General features: G+C 41.1%; 1 protein-coding gene across 1 annotated transcript in view; it reads right to left on the reverse strand.

Annotated features, from left to right (window-relative positions):
- Nucleotides 1-18,619, reverse strand: part of CNTNAP5 (contactin associated protein family member 5) — a 275,001-nt gene that overhangs the window by 121,573 nt on the left and 134,809 nt on the right. The window contains exons 5-8 of the mRNA XM_074548748.1: nucleotides 18,372-18,575; nucleotides 16,276-16,460; nucleotides 12,630-12,773; nucleotides 1,753-2,017 (exon numbers count right to left, since the gene is read on the reverse strand). Coding sequence (XP_074404849.1) covers nucleotides 1,753-2,017; nucleotides 12,630-12,773; nucleotides 16,276-16,460; nucleotides 18,372-18,575 — 798 coding nt within the window. The remainder of the gene's footprint in view (nucleotides 1-1,752; nucleotides 2,018-12,629; nucleotides 12,774-16,275; nucleotides 16,461-18,371; nucleotides 18,576-18,619) is intronic.

Here is an 18,619-nt window from a genome sequence, read left to right on the forward strand (position 1 = left end):
TGGATGTTCTGAGAACTGAGATTGTTGCTCTGACCAAGAACCTCTGAAGTTTGAGGGGTATACTGGGCAGTCTCCTTCTCTTCCAGACACTCATGTGAACTGCGAAATTACCTGTCTTGTTTCCTTATTCTGAAAATCAGTGCTGCATTGTGTGGCTCTTGAAATATCACCACAGAGCTACAAAGAAACTCCACATCCCCTATTCTGACAGCCATGGGAATCAGTGGGGAAGCTTCTGAACCCACACACAGAGGTGCAGATCAAAAGCAACCTCATTACAATTCAAAATATGCTATCATCAGGCTGAAGTCACTGAGATCAGCCACAGGCAACTAGTATTTACTCCCCACCCTTATAGAATATTTTTGTTAATGCTGCTTTCATAGAAAACAAACAAGCACTTAGGAACACAAAGAGGTGTGAGAACAGTTCAAAACAAAATAAAAAAAATAGTGGGTGTTAGGTGTGTGTAAAGCCATTTTATCACAAATTTCAAAATGAAATTTACTCAGCAATGGCAGTTAACACATGCACAATTACCACAGAATTAGAGGGTGGTTTTCCAGCAAAAAAAATAGATTTTAAACTAGAAGTGCAGTTTGAAATGAAATATGTTGTTACTGTTTGAAATAATTACAAGAGGAAACAGATCCCATTTGGGGGAAAAACTGGTCCATTCTTGAGCAAGCATGAGTTTATTGTGAGTACCTGACATCTGCAGAACAGGGCACAAGCACTTCCTGCACATTTCCCATATACAAGCAGGCAGTTTAGCATGTTTGGATAGGCTGGACTCAGGTTCATTATTTCAGAACTACATAAAAACAAATGCATCCAACCAAATATTGACATTGTCTCAGCTTTGTCAACAATTTCATTAGGACTGCAATAAAGGCTGGAATCTCAGTTTTCAGTGTTCAATTGCAGCAAGCTATGGCTGTATCAATCTGCATGAGTAAGGATAGATGCAGGGCTGCCTCATTTTCCATCATGAAGGGGAATGACACATGCATAAAGAACAGCTCTGCTTTGACAACTCTGTCAGTTTTTTATCTCTGCTTCTTTTAATAGATACATCTGCCCTCTTTTAGTCTGTACAGGGAATATTTTAATATTACATGTTTTTAAACATCTGCTCTTTTAGAAAATATATTACTAATATTGTTATTATTGTTATTATTGTTATTATTTCCTCAAATTTTACATCAGAGAGGCAGTCCTATTTTACCCTCTTGCATCCCACCAGCTTCACTACACAAAGCAACTTAAGAAAGCCTAACAGGGAGTCTAAGGGGAGAAAGCCCATGGTCAGCCACTCTTCTGAATGTAGCATAAAGAAAGAGTCCAAAGCTACATTCAGAGAAAGAAAATCAGTGCTCAGCCTAACTTCTGCCTTAACTTCTGTTGGGGAAAGATGCCATGGCTGAGCTGGCCCTCAGCTGATTTCAGCACAGTCTGAAGATGGGAACAGGAAGGGCTTCATGCGACCTGACTGAAGAAAATTGAGTGTGACTGCTTAAGAACATAGAGGCTCAGCTAACTGTCAGTGAGATTGAGTCCGGAGATTTCAGGATGCCAATTTTCCAAGCTTAGATCAAGCTGTACAGAGCAGCTTTACCACTGGAAAGCATGAGAAAATTTAAAAGAGAAAGAAAGATTGTGTGTTTCCTTATTGCTTGATCCTTTCATCCCATGGAGCCGAACCTTTGTGTTTTAGAAGCAGACAAGTGAAAGTAAACAAAAAATAAATACCTTCAGAGATTTCCACTGGGTTCTCAGTCTCCTTTTGAATAAGTAGCATCAATCTCCCACCATGGAGGTAAAGCAAGAGACGTCCTGAGTTTTCAGACAGCTCGGTGAACAGAAGCAAGCCATCTTTATTCCACGTTCGGAACTGGAAGCTGACTGACAAGCCGTCAATTTGAGCAGTGCCTGGCAGCAGCAAGTAGCTTCGACTGGCGCTCACAAAGGTGATGGGAACAATCTGCGGTTCTGAGCAAGAAAAGGTCACATTGCCCTGCAAAAAAAAAAAAAAAAAATCAAACATAATCAGCATGACTTTTTTTCAGTCATCCCAAAATATCTTCAGTTAAATAAGCTCATTGGATTTCTAATCGCCCTCAAGGGTGAAATAGGTATTATTATTCAGACAAATATCTTTGAAAATCAATAGGAAATGTATCTTTCCATGTTGGGAAAACATACCTAACTTCAAAATTTTACTTTTATCCCAAATGCTGAAGATCAAAAATCAAAACCTTACTTCTTAGAAGAATCTAAATGTAACCAAATGTCCTTATCAATGCCACACCTTAGTTGATTATCTCAATCATACACCCCTTAAATCAATTTGCAATATGCCCAGAAGAGAAGCACATTTATTCAAAGCAGTCCACAGAATCTCAGAATCTGCACTAGCTTTTATCACTGGAGCTGATGGAAGAAATTACTCCATCAGTTTGCTCAGCCACTGTAGATTACCCCACCAGGTTAATCAGGCCATGGTATAAAACCTTAACCATATATAAAGCCAGGATGCACTTAAGGAGCCACATCTTTCAAAGCCACTCCAGGGGAAAATTGTTGCAGCCAGCTGCTTTGAACATGGCTGCTTTGTAAAATACCAGCTGTAATCTGATAAAAACATTGGAGTGTAAGGCTTTCTCCATGATAACACTTCTCATCAGAGCTGTACCTCACTCTAACTGGATAATTATAACGAACAGCACTTGATGGATGTGCAGGAAGTTGCACAGTGCTTGGGGAATTCCTGCCTGCAATCTCAGACAGATGATGAAACTGCTCCCTATCACTTTCAAATGTCTTTCCAATCTTTATTTTTTAAACAGGAAATAAGGTGCCAGAAATAGACAAAGTTATCACTGGATGAAACAATCCTTGATAGATACTTATCTGTATGGAGCTATCTGCATAGCACCTTTACATTCAGAATGCTACCAACCAGATTTGGACAAAGGAATCCATGGTTATATATATTATAATGGGTTTTGAGATATAATCCAAAGCTTATCTGAACTCCACTGAACATTAGTCAGGTGGGAAGTAGGATGGAAATTTGGTCTCAGCCTTTAAAAGGTTTCTACTACCAGCTGGGATTTGTTGCATGAAGAGATGGCACAAACTTTTTTTTTTTTTTGCTATTGTTACATTTCTACCTCAGTTTTAATCAAAACTCAGGCCAGAACTCCTGTTCTGAGACAAGATCAGCAAAGAGTTCTGACTGCCATGCCAATGCTGGGACATATGGACAGGAGCTGCACATCTCTTCCCTTGCCTTCCCCTTCAAGCTCTGAAGTCTGACTTCAACTTTAGCCTCTCCATTGTCTAAACTGAAGCAGAGCAGGTGTCGTTCCATACACCATAAGAACAGAGAGCTGGAAATGCACAAAAGTGGTGCTGCAATATTCTGTGTAAATGGGATTAAAGGTGCTTTTGAAGGACAGACAAGAGGTGTGTTTGTCTTTTGGGGGCTTCTTTTCAGGAGGTAATTTTGTTATTCTTATTCAAAAATTGGGACTTCCATGACGTAAGGGGCCATAAGTAATTGCAGTCAGGACTAAAAACCAGCCAGGATTTGTAAAAAATAAAAGGAAAAAAAAAAAAGAAAAGTTGAGTAAAACAACTGACACCCCAAGAACTTACATCAATTCAACTGATTAATTTAGGAGGGATACAAAGCAGCATTCCAGAGCAAAGCCAGATGATGAAGTTAATACACACCAACAATTGTTGACATCCTTACACTGACCAACCTGTCTACCTCCCTAGAGACAGTAACATGAAAACCTGAAAAAAAGACATACACAACTGTTACCTTGAAGTGGATGGGTTCCCTTTAAAAAAATTGTTAAATTTGCTGTGAGTGTTATTTTCAATCAAATTATTCCAGCAGGTCTAAGTCAGAAAAGTAAACAGCTCCCTCTAAACCTTCATCTGATCATGAGCATTTTGCATTAATTGGCAGCAGTTCTGGAACTCTCCAGGGTATATGCCAGATTTCTGGAAGACACTTGATTTTATAATTGAACCCAATTTAACTGAAAAGTAAAAGCTCATTGGCTAGGAAATGGGATAAGAATGGTCTAATCCCTAGAGAAAATAAAGGAGACGCTCAGCTCTACCCAGCTGCTGGAAACTTTAGCTATCATGTGGCATTTGAGAATTCCATTGAGTCCATCTCCAGACTGATTAACGACTCCTCTAACAAGCAGTGAAATCTTAACAAAATAGTTCTTATTGTTCTTACAAGAGAAAACTTCTGAGCCTAAAAATGCAATCAAGATACTTGCAATTTTTTCACTGGCTGCCATGACAGCTGTCTTAAGAAAAGAGTAGAAGCAGCCCAGATTTCTGCAGGCAGGGTACAGCTTTAGAGGTGGTTCTTGTTCAAGTGAGATGTTGAATGAACAGGCAGCAGCATGTTACAGCATTTTAAAGAAGAACCAGAGCCTCTCCTATTAAAAGAGAATGGAAGAACACAGTTGCTAAGTGATGAGGATAAAAGTGGATTACATAGAAGATCCTCTGAGCCATAAACTTCATCCAAAACTGACTGGAAACTTTCCAGTGACTTCTGTGGGACTTCAATAAAACCTGTATAACTTCAATGAACCATTTCAGTCATTTCTGGCCCTTCTTCATGTAGTATTATGTACTGTTCAATGAAAAGAGAAGACAACACCACAGTCAGGGCAATTGGTAACAATTCCTTATACATCCTCCTTGCTCTCATAGAATACTAATAAAAAATAATATGCACTTGGGAAATTATTCAAACTGACAGCTGCACTGCAATTCTCAGCACTTAGCCTACCAGAGGATCCAGGCCAAGATCACAGCTTGAAAAGAAAGAACAATAAATGAGTATTTCTGAGCTCTCATTCTACCTGCAGGTTAGAGCATCAAATGGGCACTTAAACTTTCCTCATTAATCACTCTGTGGATACTATCCAATAAAAAGGGTATCTTGCTTTCTGCAGAGGATTAGAAAGGATGATTTCATGTGACAGGTAAAGGGACTAAGATCCCAGGCCTGGCTGAGATACAAATGTGGTAACCTGGCAAGAATATCTCCAGCTGGGAAATTGGAGGACTACTTCTAGCTGTAAAGGGACTGAGCTTGCAGATGAATTTACAGGGAGAGCAACAGAAGAAAAAGGTGACCTTTGATGCAGTTTTAAAAGGATAAGATGAAAAATTGGACTTCAATTCTGAGAAACTGGATTTTGAGAATGAGGGAGGTTCCTTCAAGTCCTGTTTTTAAATTAATTCTCTCTAGCAGAACAAATGTCAGGAGATCCACATATTTCATGTACTTCTCAAGACCATGCTGAACACTCCATGAAAAGCAAATCAAAGTGAAATACCAGCTCCAGCCTTCTGAAATACTGCTGCAACCTGTCTTCAAACAGGATATGGGAGCACCAAGGTGCACAGTGTTCCTTCAGTTAGGATGGGTCCACTGAATGAACAACCAGTCCATCCCAAGGGCAGGGGATCTAAAGTTCCTGTACTGAAATGGGTTTCTGTTTCTCTGAAAAACAATTTAATATGGAAATCTGAAAGCTTTCCTGATACAAGTTACATTGAAACTAATATGGACCTGTGATAATCAATCTTGTGATAGAGAACTGCCCTATCTCCACTTACTGCAGGTACCATGAATTCCAATAAAATGTTAATTGTTTATCACATTGATTTAAGTTTTTTACATTAAAATAATATTCCAAATGGAGAGAAAGTAACTTTTAACAAAAAATAGAGAAGGCTTAGAAGAAACTGAAACATTGTGACAACATGAGAGAAAAAGGAATTAGATTCTTGGCTGGACCTTTCTGGATGTTCTTTATCTCAGACTCCTAAACTGAGTGTGTTACTGGCCAGAAGCAGAACAAAGGATTTTAGCATTTTTATGCCCATAGTAACTGTACATAAGTGTTTCATTACATGGTGCAATAGTTAGGAGATGCTGACAAAAGATGTGAGCAAATACAGAAATATTTTGGAAACATTCTACATTGTTTTTCTCAGACAGGAAAAGGGGGAAAAAACCACAGAAGGAAACACACATACACAGAAAATAACGACCACTTAATATTTTCTCTCTATGGTGTATTGACTTTGTCTGGATGCTAGGAAGAAAACCCTCTTGTGTCAAGAGAAAGGCAGTTCAATAAACCAAAGGCTGCACACAGAAGCAAAGGAAAACAAAAGACTTAATTTTTACTTTCCATGAGCAGATGATGCCTAGCTGCTTCCTAGGAAGCAGGGTTTCAGCATGTGTAGAAGTTGCTCTGCAATAATGAATGCCTTCCTTTCTCTCTTGGCTTTTATTGCTGAGCAGACTCACTTGGTGTGGAATATCCCTTTGGTCAGTTTGGATCAGCTGCATCTCCTCCCAAGATCTCACCCACACCCAAACTCCTGGTGAGGGAGAATATTCACTCTAAGCAACAAGTAGGAATGAAGCCAGCCTCTCAAATTCACCTTGCTAGAAGTGAATAAGATAGATGTGTTAGATCAAACTGGCCAATTATTACAGTCCAAGTCCAATTTTTGCTCCACTTCAAGGTAAAGTGATCTACAGCTTATTAGTTTTTATTGCCTAGAACAAAACACAGCAGCAATGAGATTTTTTTCCTTCATTATTATTATGAAAACAGAACCACATCTACCTTAAAATAGAAAAGTGTATGGAAAACAATTCCTATCAGCATTTTCCTTTTTTTTATGTACTAGTTTCCTTTAATAGATTTTCCTCTTTTAAATCCCAATTATCTGTGTATCATAGCACAACACCAGCTTAAATGGTTGGGGTGAACTGCACACAATCCAGGCTCCTGACTGTGATGGGCTCAGCTTCTGTTATGCCAAGTGCCAAAGAGTTCCTAAGGCCTTACCAATTGGAATAAGACATTAAAATATATACTAAAAAGCCTTGGCTTTGCAGAAAATTACATTTTCTCCCATTTTCCTTATCCCCTGCTAGCTCCTATGACAATAATTAGCGATATCTCTTCCTCTCCTACAGGGACTAACAGCCTTATCACCTCCCACCTTGAAACATCCTCCTCTGCTCAGCAGGCACTAACTGCCCTATTCATTCAATTTGACTAGCCAGATAATGTAATAAATGAAACCCTGAACAATTGTTTCTAACCTCTAATTTCCTGAAGTCTGATGACTCTCAAAAAAGCCTTGTTTGCTCAGAAACATGTCATTTTTTTCTGCATGTCATCCAGAATTATTAAAAAATATGGTCTCTCTCCCCCAAATACTTGCTTCATTTGTTGCCATCACAACTATCAAAATCCTAACACAAAGAAACTTTTATATCAAGGAGAGTTTATTAATGCAGCTATGCGCTGGATTATACATTTGCACGCTGAAACTCTTTAGAATTGTGGACAAAGCCAAGTGAAATCAATGGGAAAGATGTTATTTAAATAGACTTTATTTCAAGACCTCAATTGAGGTGACACACTTAATTTCTTTCTGTCGTGGGGTGACAGCCTTTATCCCAATATCGTGTGTTATGTCTGGCAGCTGTGCCTTTTCCCCCACCCCCCCCCCGGCAGTCTGGCTGTGGCGGGATGGGGAAGAGAGGAGGAGGGGAGGGTGGGGGGGGGTGTGACCAGGCACTTTTGGCTTTTGGCTTTGGCTGCTTGGCTTTTGCTAGCTGCTGCTTGCTTGCTTGCTTGCTTGGTTGCTTGCTTTTTGCTTTTGCGCTGTTTTTTTTCTTTTTCTTTTGTTCTCTCTCTCTCTTTCTTACCCTCCCCCAAGATACTGGACCGGCTCCGGATCGGACCTGCGAGCTCCAGGACACCCGAAGCCTGCTAGAGAAGATTCGGCGCCCTCCACAACACAGTCTGGTCCCTTTTCTTTTCTTGTGTTGGGGAGTGTTCTTTTGTTACTTGTAAATAAATAGGTTTTGTTTTCCACTTTGCTCCTCCGAGAAATTCCTTCCCGAACCCGGTGTTGGGGGAGGGGTGGTTGGAGGTTTGTTTTGTTCTGGGGGGCTCCCTCTTGGAGATTTCCCCTAATTTGTCCTAAACCAGGACACTTTCAAAATAATCCTGTTATACCCTTCAGGAACAATAAAATAGGACCTTAGAGTGAATGCTATTTATATAGACTTCCTTGCTATTCCACATTGCAGGCAGAATGCAAAGGAGACTCCTCTGAAGACCCAGAGACCACAAAGAAAGATAGAAGAAAATATAAAATCCTATTTTTAAAAGAATCAAATATTTCTAGAATCTGCCTTATCTAAAAAATAACAAATTCCGTTCTCCCTTTAATTGTGTGACCCAACACTTCCATTAAATAATTAAGTAATTTTTTTTTTTTTTTTTTTTAGAAATTCATGTTGGTCCACAGAAAGTTGTGAAAAACGTCACTGAAAACTTCCAACATTTTTATATAGGATTCCTATTGCCTTGTTGGAGCAACAAAAATAGGAAAAATAATCTAACTTGTGATTCTCCAAACCCTAGGAGAGGCCCTCACAAATCACCAGCCTGATGTTCACTGGTAGATCAGCACTTGCCAGAGCACTTTGGTAGAAGGAGACAAGTAAATTCTTCTCAGGATGAAGGTATCTCAAATCAGCTTAATAAAATAGCATGTTTGGATTCTCTATAAAGAGAATGAATTATTAGTTTACATTCTCCTGTCACTAGGTATCTTTCCTTGCTCTTTGATGCTGGCAATTGGTTATTTCCCCAAGGCACTGCAGTGATACATTTACATGTCACCACATCCCTCGCTGTGCTGAGCTGTCACTCTCACATTCAGCATGGCAGGCCAGCGTAGAAATCCAAGCATATCTGAGAGCTGACAACTTCTGCCTTACAGTACCCTGCACTCTGGTGCCAGCACAGGGTTTGCTCTGCTAAACAAAAATGCAACTCCAATTTCTATTAGCCAGAGGTAATGGAAGAGAAAGGGAGATTGTGTTTTTCTCAATTTCAGTGAGTAAGTAGGGTGGAACACTGAGAAGACCAAACACAGCATCTTTTCATGATCTCCAAATTTCTTTTCATGAGCCAGACAACTTCCTATTTTGGCACCACAAATCAGTGAAGCACAAAAACAACTTAAGACACTGGCCACAGGTCACATTTGAACAGTTTCTAAAGGTGCAACCAGAATCTAGCATTAATGGTGCTAGATTCCACCCATCCATGGTGGAATGGATCCTGTATTTTCAGGAGGCTGTAGCTATTGTTTTCTCTTATGTTCTCCCTCAACCAGACGCATTTAGCAATTCTCAATGGATTTGTCTTCCTAAATCTTCCCCCATCTCTTCCTGCACTTACGTATACTCTTAACATGCACAAAATCCCTCAATGAAGACTTCTCCATCACAGATATCAAGAGACAAAATTTCCTTCTGTGAAGAAAACTTTCCCTCCTGCTTCTTGTAAATGTGGCTCTTACTTGCATATTTTCTTGCCCCTACTTAATTGCCCAAGAAGTGGAACTGCTGTGTGATTTCTCATAATGAGCAGTCTGCACTTCTCTTGTGCTGAGAAGACATTTCGTAAATAGGGCAAACCTTTAGATTACTATTTTAAAGCATTTTATGAGGTTTCCCAAGGGTCCACCCTAGGACCATGACAGTGGTTAATTACAGAAATTTGACTTCTTATAACCTTTTGCAGTAATCACTTGGAAAGCACATAAAAGATTCTGTATCACTGCTCCACATTCAATGATCAAGGGAAGGGAAAGCAAAATGAACAAAAAACCCCAAACAAAAAAACAACAAACCTTCCCCCACCCCCCCCAAAAAAAACCCAATCCAACAAAAAAGCTCAAAAGAAACCCAACAAAAAATCAAACCAACCAAACAAAAAACACCAAGCCAAAAAAAAAAACCAAAAAAAGAATCTAAAACCAAAAAGCCACAAAGGCTACAACATGCCATCAGGGACAGGAGAAACCCCAGAGAGAAGAAAGATCGCCTGTCCAAATAGACAGTGCTATGTAGGGAGGTTAAGTATCAGGCAATACAAAAATGGAATTGTGAAGGCAGTTCCAGTTCAAAGAGACAGGCTGCCTCGTTATCTTGAGATGCCTTCTCAAGGGGATTCATTGCAAGCCTGAAAACTGCAAATGAGTTACAGAAAAGAACAGGCAGAATGATAATCACAGCCACCACCCAAGAGTACAACACAAACTACAGCACTCTGCTATTGACAACCTGTAGTTTCTTCCTCTGACTTTAAATGCAGCTGATTTGGGACCATTATTTACACGGGTGAGGAACTACATCACGAGAGGAAATCTATACCTCCAAAGCTGGGGTATCATTCTCCTGCTTGTGTGAAAGATGTCAAAAGCAAAAAAAAAAAAAACCCAAAGCTGATAGGTACGAAAACCCCCAAGTTTGGCTCACTGACTGTGGCAACATTCACAAAGGCACAGAGAGTGAGTGTTGAAGTCTTTCTGCCTTTGGAGACAAAAATTGATGTCTGTAAGCATTAATGGCTGTCTAATCCCAAACCAACCAGTTTGTCATCAAATATCTTTTGCTAGAAGACAAAGGTATTTTGAGGATTAACAAGGCAGAACCATCTCAGGTGATCTCCAACTTGTGGACAAAGAATGTAAAGATGCAACATATTTTTGGAAGGAGTAGTTTCAAGTCCCTGTTAGATCTAATCATTCTTCTCTGCTGATTCTTTCATTGCATTTCCACTTCAGACAACTTTAGTGACTACAAAGACATGAAGCAGAGAAGCTTGCAGCTCCCTGTGGATAGACCTTGTTGCTTGAAAACCTCAATGCACTTTGAGTAAAAGCATTTAATGCAGAGTAACTCTGGCAGGCAAAACACTGGATTTAACAAGAACAAGTTATTTTAATTTGAGGAAGTTAATTGCTAATGAGTGAGGAAGAGTAGAAAAGGGAAACAGGATCAGCCTGAATAACCTGGAAGTGCCTGAGAGCTGCCAGAAACAGCTGGAATGCAAAGAATGTTGGAAAAGAGATTTACAGGGCCCATTTCCAATAGAAGGGTGTTCATCTAAGATTATGACACACTCTGAGCATGGCAACCTTTCCACTTTGCATACCCAAGCGTCACAGACCCAGCACAGAGCGGCTCATAAACCTTGAAAAATGCAGTAAGCAGCCTGCCTCTGGAAACCATGGTGTTTAAATCATCACTTATGTGAAAGAGATGAAGGGTGGAGGCACATCCCCACTACCTGAACCTGAGAGAAGGAGCTGGATTCCCAGACCTTTCATCTAGCATTGTCTGAACCAAGGGTAGTGATAACAGAGTTTCACTGCTTGGAGCCACTTACACCCAGACAATGCCTTTCTGAGAAAAAGTGCATTGCAAAATTTTGTTCTTCCTCTTTAGTAAGGCCTCCCCATTACCCAGCCAGCAAAACAACCAGCTGTTTAATGACCTAAGAAGCAGACAAGGGCTCTTTGCTCCCCCATTAGAAAGTAAGCTGAGGGGAAGAGCAATTTAACACAGTTCATAGGATTTCTGCCTTTGAGTCCTCAGTCAGAACAATCAAACTCAAGATTATTAAAGCACGGTATCTCGCTCCCAGGGGAGCATCCTGGAGGCAGTCTTGACTGCCAACAACACAGTGAGGAACTTCTCACCCATCACCTTTCCATTTTCCATAGCTCCCTGCCTATTCAGCCTTGCCCTAGGCAGGGAAAGCACAGAAAGAACTTCCTTGGTCTTCTGGCTTGCTTTGTTTTAGGTTCTGTGTTTTATACACACTGCTACAAACTAGAAGATGCCATGGGAGCCAGAAGCAGTTTCATCTCCAAGTTCTCCAAAGACACAGTGTTAGCCAAAAGGCATTTATCAAAGCACAGTGTAGGAGTGAGACAAAAGCTGAACAGAGTTGAATTAAATATAGTTTGTCAAGGCTGTGGGAGTGTAGTTCACTCTTCTTACAAAATAAAATGTTTTTTATTTTCACGATATATTTAAATGTATCTGTAATTTTGGACCTTACTATGTGTTAAGTTATATTTGTGGTTTATGCTATCAAGCTGGATAAAACTGTAGTTCCTCTTGCTTTACCCCTACCATTCCACATTTAGAGACAGTAGTACAATGGTTCTCAGAACTGCCAGTACATTGAATATAAGGAGTAGCACAAAGAAAACTATTTCCAGTGATAACAAGAGTATTTTTTCTCCTCTAAAATATGAACTGAAGCATCAAAGTAGAATTCTGCTAGCGCCGTACTTCCCAACAGTGACAGAGAATAGTACAGAAAGTAAGATTTTATCTGAGTTAACCAGGAAAAAAAAATCTCTATGACTTCTATCATGCCTTTAAATATACACATTTTTATCTTGAAGAAAAAAATTAAAATGTTTCCCCAAGCAAATTCTAATAGACCAGGAAAATCAGAGAAATGCATTGGTTTCCACATGTCTCTCAATAACTCTCTCCACAGGAGCCAGTGCTGGCTGGTGTTAACCTCAGCAATATGATTTTAACAAGCTAATTATGCCCACAGCTATCCAAATCTGAACTCTGCTCATTCAATGCAGCCAGCAGCACCATGAGAGCACAAAAAGCATGGAAGCAAAGAAGGAAAGTACATGGCACTGCCTCTTACCACAGTATAGATCTGAGGTTTGCGTCTTTTGGCCAGGTCAATTATATTGACTCCGTTGTAATAGAGGTTCTCAATGCACCCATGGAAGTTTTTCCTCTGAAAGGTTCCTGGCTTCCCTGGGACAGGAATCCCTCCAAAGCTGAGCTTTTGGAAAGAATAAGAACAGCATTATTTAGATTATATATATGTATGTGTACGTATATATCATACTACATTGTGTTATCACCCCAAAAGCAGGAGAGCAGAGCCCCACTCCATACATCCACTTGGGGTATTATTTAAGAAACAATTCCCACCAACATCATCACTGGGAGCATGAGGCAGGCCCTGGCCATCTCTCAGGGGAAATCACAGCTCCCATTGCAATCCTGCTGCTGGAGAAACACTTCCGGCACAGAGAGCTCACTGCTTTGGGAGCAGCTCTGAAGTGCCTTGGCACACCAGCCTAGTGCCACCAGCTCCCAGCCCTGGAACTCCCACACACAAGGAAAACTTCCCACAGTGTGCAACCCACAGCCCCACTGGCCCAGAGGGTGGCACCAGGCTGCAACCCACAGTGCTCAGGAAGCTCTGAGCGATGGGGGAATAAATTCTCCCTGCCCTCAGAGCTCTGGGCTTGCCTGGGAGCTGCAGTCACTCCTTTCTGCCAGGCACGTGTTGAGCAGTTCTGGTTTCAGCCAGAGAAGGGCACTATTACATACACAATACCCCATTTGCACCTTGCAATTTCCCTGTGCTTTGGTCTTTACAACTGTCCCATGGGGCATTTGGGACTGAGCTTTGTAATGGAGAAGTTCTGCAGGCTACACATTTGCACAAAATTTCTGGCAGATGTTAACACTGTGCAGGTTACAGCTCCTCACTCAACCTGAGGGCTGAAAGCACTGGGAGGACAAAGAGCCTAAGAAAATTAAGCTGCCCAAATACAGCATAATTGTTCAGATTCTGAAGAAAAGAAAGAAAACCAAACTCCACAACCCCAAAAAATTCTGATAATCCTGCCTTCATTTTCCAAATGTCACGGCTCATTTCTAATTAACTTTACTGACCTTTCTGGCAAAGCATTACTGGTGGTGCCACTAAAGTTTTACTCATTTTTCCCATCACAGCCAGCAGCACAGTGAGTGATATAATGCAGATGGGGATCCTGCAGCCACACTTGATCAGGACCTGTGCTGCAATCCTACTGCATCCACTGCAGCAAGAGCATGCCCTGCTGTGTGGCACTGCTTACAGGCTGCCAGCTCCTGAACCTGGTCAGCCCTATTCCCCTGTCACAATTCCCAAAGCCTTTCCTCAGCTCATTATTACAAACATAAAGGGCAATTTGGGGGTTATTTTTCCTCCCACTCCATCTAACAAGCTGGGATACACAAGCAAGTGAAACCTCCCTGGGTAACCCTGAAAACATTTACTTGAAAACAAGTTCTTAATGAACTTGCACCTCAGTTGTTTTAATTGATCACTTCAGAGAAATAAAGAGTGAGCACACTGCTACTTTACGTCACTTGCAGGTTTGTTATTGGCATGAGGGCTTATCTGGTAGCAGTGCTGGGGTTTTTTTCCAGTGAGAATCATTAGTTCTTTTTTAAGAGGCCAGACTTTCTTTCATGTTCTATTCTTCAAGTCTCCTGCTAAGAGACTCTGTACTGGGGTTTCAAAACAAGAAGAAAAATCAATATCAATTACACCAAAGCATTATTAAGAAAACAGTTTCCTTTGTGATTGGTAATAATTTTAATTATGAAAGCAATGATTTTATTACCCTCAGTAAGGCCTTTAATCCCTGAAGTGTGCTGAGATAAACTTTCAGTAGACTGCATTGCTGTAACGTTTGACTGAAAGACTCTCTCAGTGCAAATGGAGAAAAAACACACTGAAAAACTAAGCTCGGGGGATAAGGTCTGAGTGCCAAAATAGTCGGTGGTGATGCTGATTTACAACACCTGGAGATCTTTTCTATCATGTTCCCTATTTTTGAACATCTGGAAAAATGTTCTGTAAATTAGATTGGAGCCTGAGTTTCCCCTAGTTGGCACCAAGCAAGAGGTAAGAAATTTTATTATTTTGAAATTAGAAAAGCTGATGACTCAGTTATTTGGCTTTTCTCAGCTCCATCTTAAAAGCAGTTACAGTTTTGATCCCTAATAGTTCACCCTAAAGCTGTTGCAGAATCCAGCTGTCCCAAGCGCTGACCCTACCAAATGTGCTCATGATTGGGTAGAGCAGTGCCAGGGGACAGGTACCACTCTCTCCACCCTGCTTTGTGAAATGCAAAGAAAGGAATTTTTCTTTGGAAGATGAGAGGAGAGAGCAGGCACCTGCCACTGCTGAGCTGTCTGCTTTTTTCCCTTGGGTGTGTCAGAAAATGATCCTTTCCAGAGAAATGAATTCAAAGTGCAAAGGGGGAGCTTGTGGTCTCTGAAGCAGTGAACCGTGCCAGCTCAACACACCCAGACAGGGTGATGGCTCTGTGCAAGCACGACCCTGAGCCTTGTGGGCAAGGAAGACCTGGCAGATAAGCACAAGGGGATCAAAAGGAACAGGGGGAATTTGCACACACTGGCGTTGATGGCCAACAAATGAGGAGCTGCTTTGCATACAGATACGATGATATTGAGGGTTTTAAGGTACTTTTTAAACTATCATCCATAAGCACTGAACTGCTGGGGTGATATAAACTGCACTCTGCCACACCTTGGTCTCATCACAGGGGAACACACCAGGCTCGGGTTTATGGGCAGGCAGGACGTTTCCTCTGCTGAGCTGCTCTGGCTCCCTAGATCAGCATGCCCTGCAACATGCTCAGATGTGAAGGCAACTGGCTCAAGCTGGTGGTTAAAATCAAAGAATTACTAAGATTGAAAAAACCTCTAAGACTGAGTCCAACCCAGCACTCTCATGTTCATGACTAGACCATATCCCCAGCTACCACTTCCATACATCTTTGGAACACTCCCAGGGATGATGATTCTTCTACTTCCCAGGGCAGACTATTTCAATGCATGACCACCCTTTCAGTAAGAAGATTTTCCTGCTATCCAATCCAAACCTCCTCTGCCACAACTTGAGGCCATTTCCTCTCATCCTGCCATTTGCTATCTGGGAGAAAAGACAGATGCCCACCTCACTAAAACTTCCATACGGGAGGTCCTTCATTCCTGGTGGGAATACAATAATTCTCACATGTTCATCTCTATGTGGAGAGCTGTAATTCAAGCAAGTGGTGTCTGGATACAGGGACAACTGAGGGCTGGAATCCCCACAGTCATGCTCAATTCAATGCAGGGATGGTGCACAGTGATGCCATTAAAATTATATTGGACATGATAACACAGCTGCTCCCTGAACATTTGACTAGAACCCAGGCTATGACTTCTCATTTATTCAAAGTCTGCCATACTTTGAAGTGCAAACATAATGCAATGCCTATTTGCACAGAGATTTGTCACTTTCTGCCATATATGGAATTACACTGACATAGTTTATGCTGCTAAAGTATGAAAGGAGCTCTCTAGGAAGAAAATATTAAATAATGATCTTCGCTGGAAAGAAACAGCTCATAGGGTAGCTGCTTTCCATCACACTCATTTTATAGCAATTCATACCTCAACTCACAGGTTATAACCTAAAGGGCTTCACACACCTCATAATCAATATCCAAGTGATCTGAATCCCCCTTTGTGCGGAAGTGCTGGGTGTGCTTGTCCACGGTGAAGTTCACTTGCTTGTTGAAGCGTTCTATGAGAACCGAGTGCCAGTGCTGGTCATCCAGGAGGCTGCCCAAGGTGACAGAGGTGTGGCTGTTACTGAAGTGCAGGTTGGAGTCCCCTGGAGTGGCACAAAGAGGCAGAAGACACCAGAGTTACCTCCAGACTCTTGACTGGAGCATGAGGACTCAAAGCACAGAGCAGAGCTCCAGGATACAAGCCAGAGCTCTTGGAAGCAAATTCTTTTCAAAGACTGCCTTAGATTCCTTGGTCTCCTATTCACACACACGTGTGCATACCCCCCACCACACACACACACTTTCCCTGTGAAATCCTTGTGATGAACCAGGAGGTGTCACAGATGCTGCACTCACACACTGCAGCAGGCAGGACATTATTTCTTTGTCTGCATCCTTGATTCTGCCAGGCTTTTTTGGTCCTGGTGCTTAAGAGCTTCCTTTGGGTAACACCAAAATCTTCTGTCTAATCACATCAACAGACCACTCCTGACACTTCACTGTCAACTCTGTGCTTTCTGCATTTTAACAAGAAAACTCTTTAAAAAAAAGGGCACTAGTCAGTGAAGCAATAAGAGTGTTTTGTTCAGTTCATAAAAATTCTTAAACCTGGCCTAGCTCTCCAAAAGTATAGATCACAAATCATAAAAATATTTAGGCTGGTAATTTTAACCCAGTAATTTCAAGCACTCTTCTGTTTTCCAGCTGGCTACATGTCTGAACACTTCAGAGCCTCTCACTGAAAGGGAGTGTGTATCCTCCTTTACATTCCCACAGAATGGAGAGAACACATGCTCCCAAACTGCCAGGCAAGATGCAAGCAGATTGAAGAGAAGTCATCAAAACCCCTGTCATGACATATGAATGCAAAAAAGAGGACCTGAAATGGGTAAAATTTTGTACACTTGGGGCTACAGCTGAAGAAAAAACCCAACTCATCTCAGAATGCACATTCACAACGGTATCTCCTCTGGAAGTTACATAATATAATTAACTATAGTATACTCTTATCCTAGCACAGAAAATTTGTAAGAGGACAATTCAGTGGGGTAGACTCCCCCATTCAGAGCTTTGGGATGTAGGTTTTTGGTTCAAGTAACATCCAAATCCCAAATCAGAAAATGATGCATTATCATTTCCAAACTTTGCTGAAAAACAAAGAAGAAAAGAAAGAAAGCACAACCTAGGGACTCAACAATTAATGAGCTTATGTAAAAATGAAGTCCAACAGCTGTGGAAAATAGTTACTGATTTCTAAAACAAACATAATTAAGCACAAGGGGAAAAATGCCCAACCTAAACCCCTCAGTATGAGAAACATGAGCCAGCAGAGACTGCTGAGGCCAGTACCATGGGACACCCACAGATGAAGCCAGTGAAGATTTTGCAGTAAGGCTGGAAGAGGGAAGCATGATCATTCCTACTGGAGTAGCCTCAAAGTGCTTCAGTGTATCCATCAGGGAAAAAACCAAGCATCCTTCTACAGGAAAAAAATAAGACAGCCTTTCCTCTGATGCTCTGATCCAACATAATTGCACAGTGATAGCCTTACAGATATTGAAGAAGGAATATTCAGAGTTTTCAGGAGAAAACATGCAGCAGTGTGAACAATGTTTTGACCAGAATGTTATCATTGAAATTCTGTACTCTCAGCTCAGCTCTGAATCACTGAGTGAATGGAAAAAAATTAGACACAAACCAAAAATAAGCCTTTCCTGCAGTCCAAAGACCACTTCCTGAGAATGCTGTTCTTAAAAATAATATAAAAATCCCACCCACATGCAAAAAAAGAAAAAAAAAAAAGAAAAAGAAAAGGAGCTATGTGAAGAATCAGAAGTAGTCATTGAGCAGTTCTGCCTTGCTCAACACTAGTTAGAGTAGCCAAGGTCTCAGCTCAGCTGCCATGTCCTGCATGACATCAGCACACAGAATGTTGGTATCAGCTGAAGTTTGCAGATACTGTCTAATAAAAATAAAAGATTTATATGCAAAACCATAATCCTAATTACCCTTACCCAGGTTGAGGTGCAAGGAGAGCTTTCCTTTCTGCAGTTCCAAGGTTATGTAGTCTCCACGCTGTCCTTCTCCATGGAATAAGACTCCATCCCCCTGCATGCTCTTGAACTTCAAGGAAACTACATCTTTGAATGTGCTCATAAGCTTCTGATTGAACCTGTAGAGAAGTGAACTTCTGCCATCAAAGTCTGCAATATCTGACTCTGGAAGAAAGAAAATGGCAAAATGGCAAGGAGGGGCAGCGTCA

The sequence above is a fragment of the Zonotrichia albicollis genome, chromosome 10 (assembly GCF_047830755.1).
Source record: "Zonotrichia albicollis isolate bZonAlb1 chromosome 10, bZonAlb1.hap1, whole genome shotgun sequence".
NCBI classification, from domain to species: domain Eukaryota; kingdom Metazoa; phylum Chordata; class Aves; order Passeriformes; family Passerellidae; genus Zonotrichia; species Zonotrichia albicollis.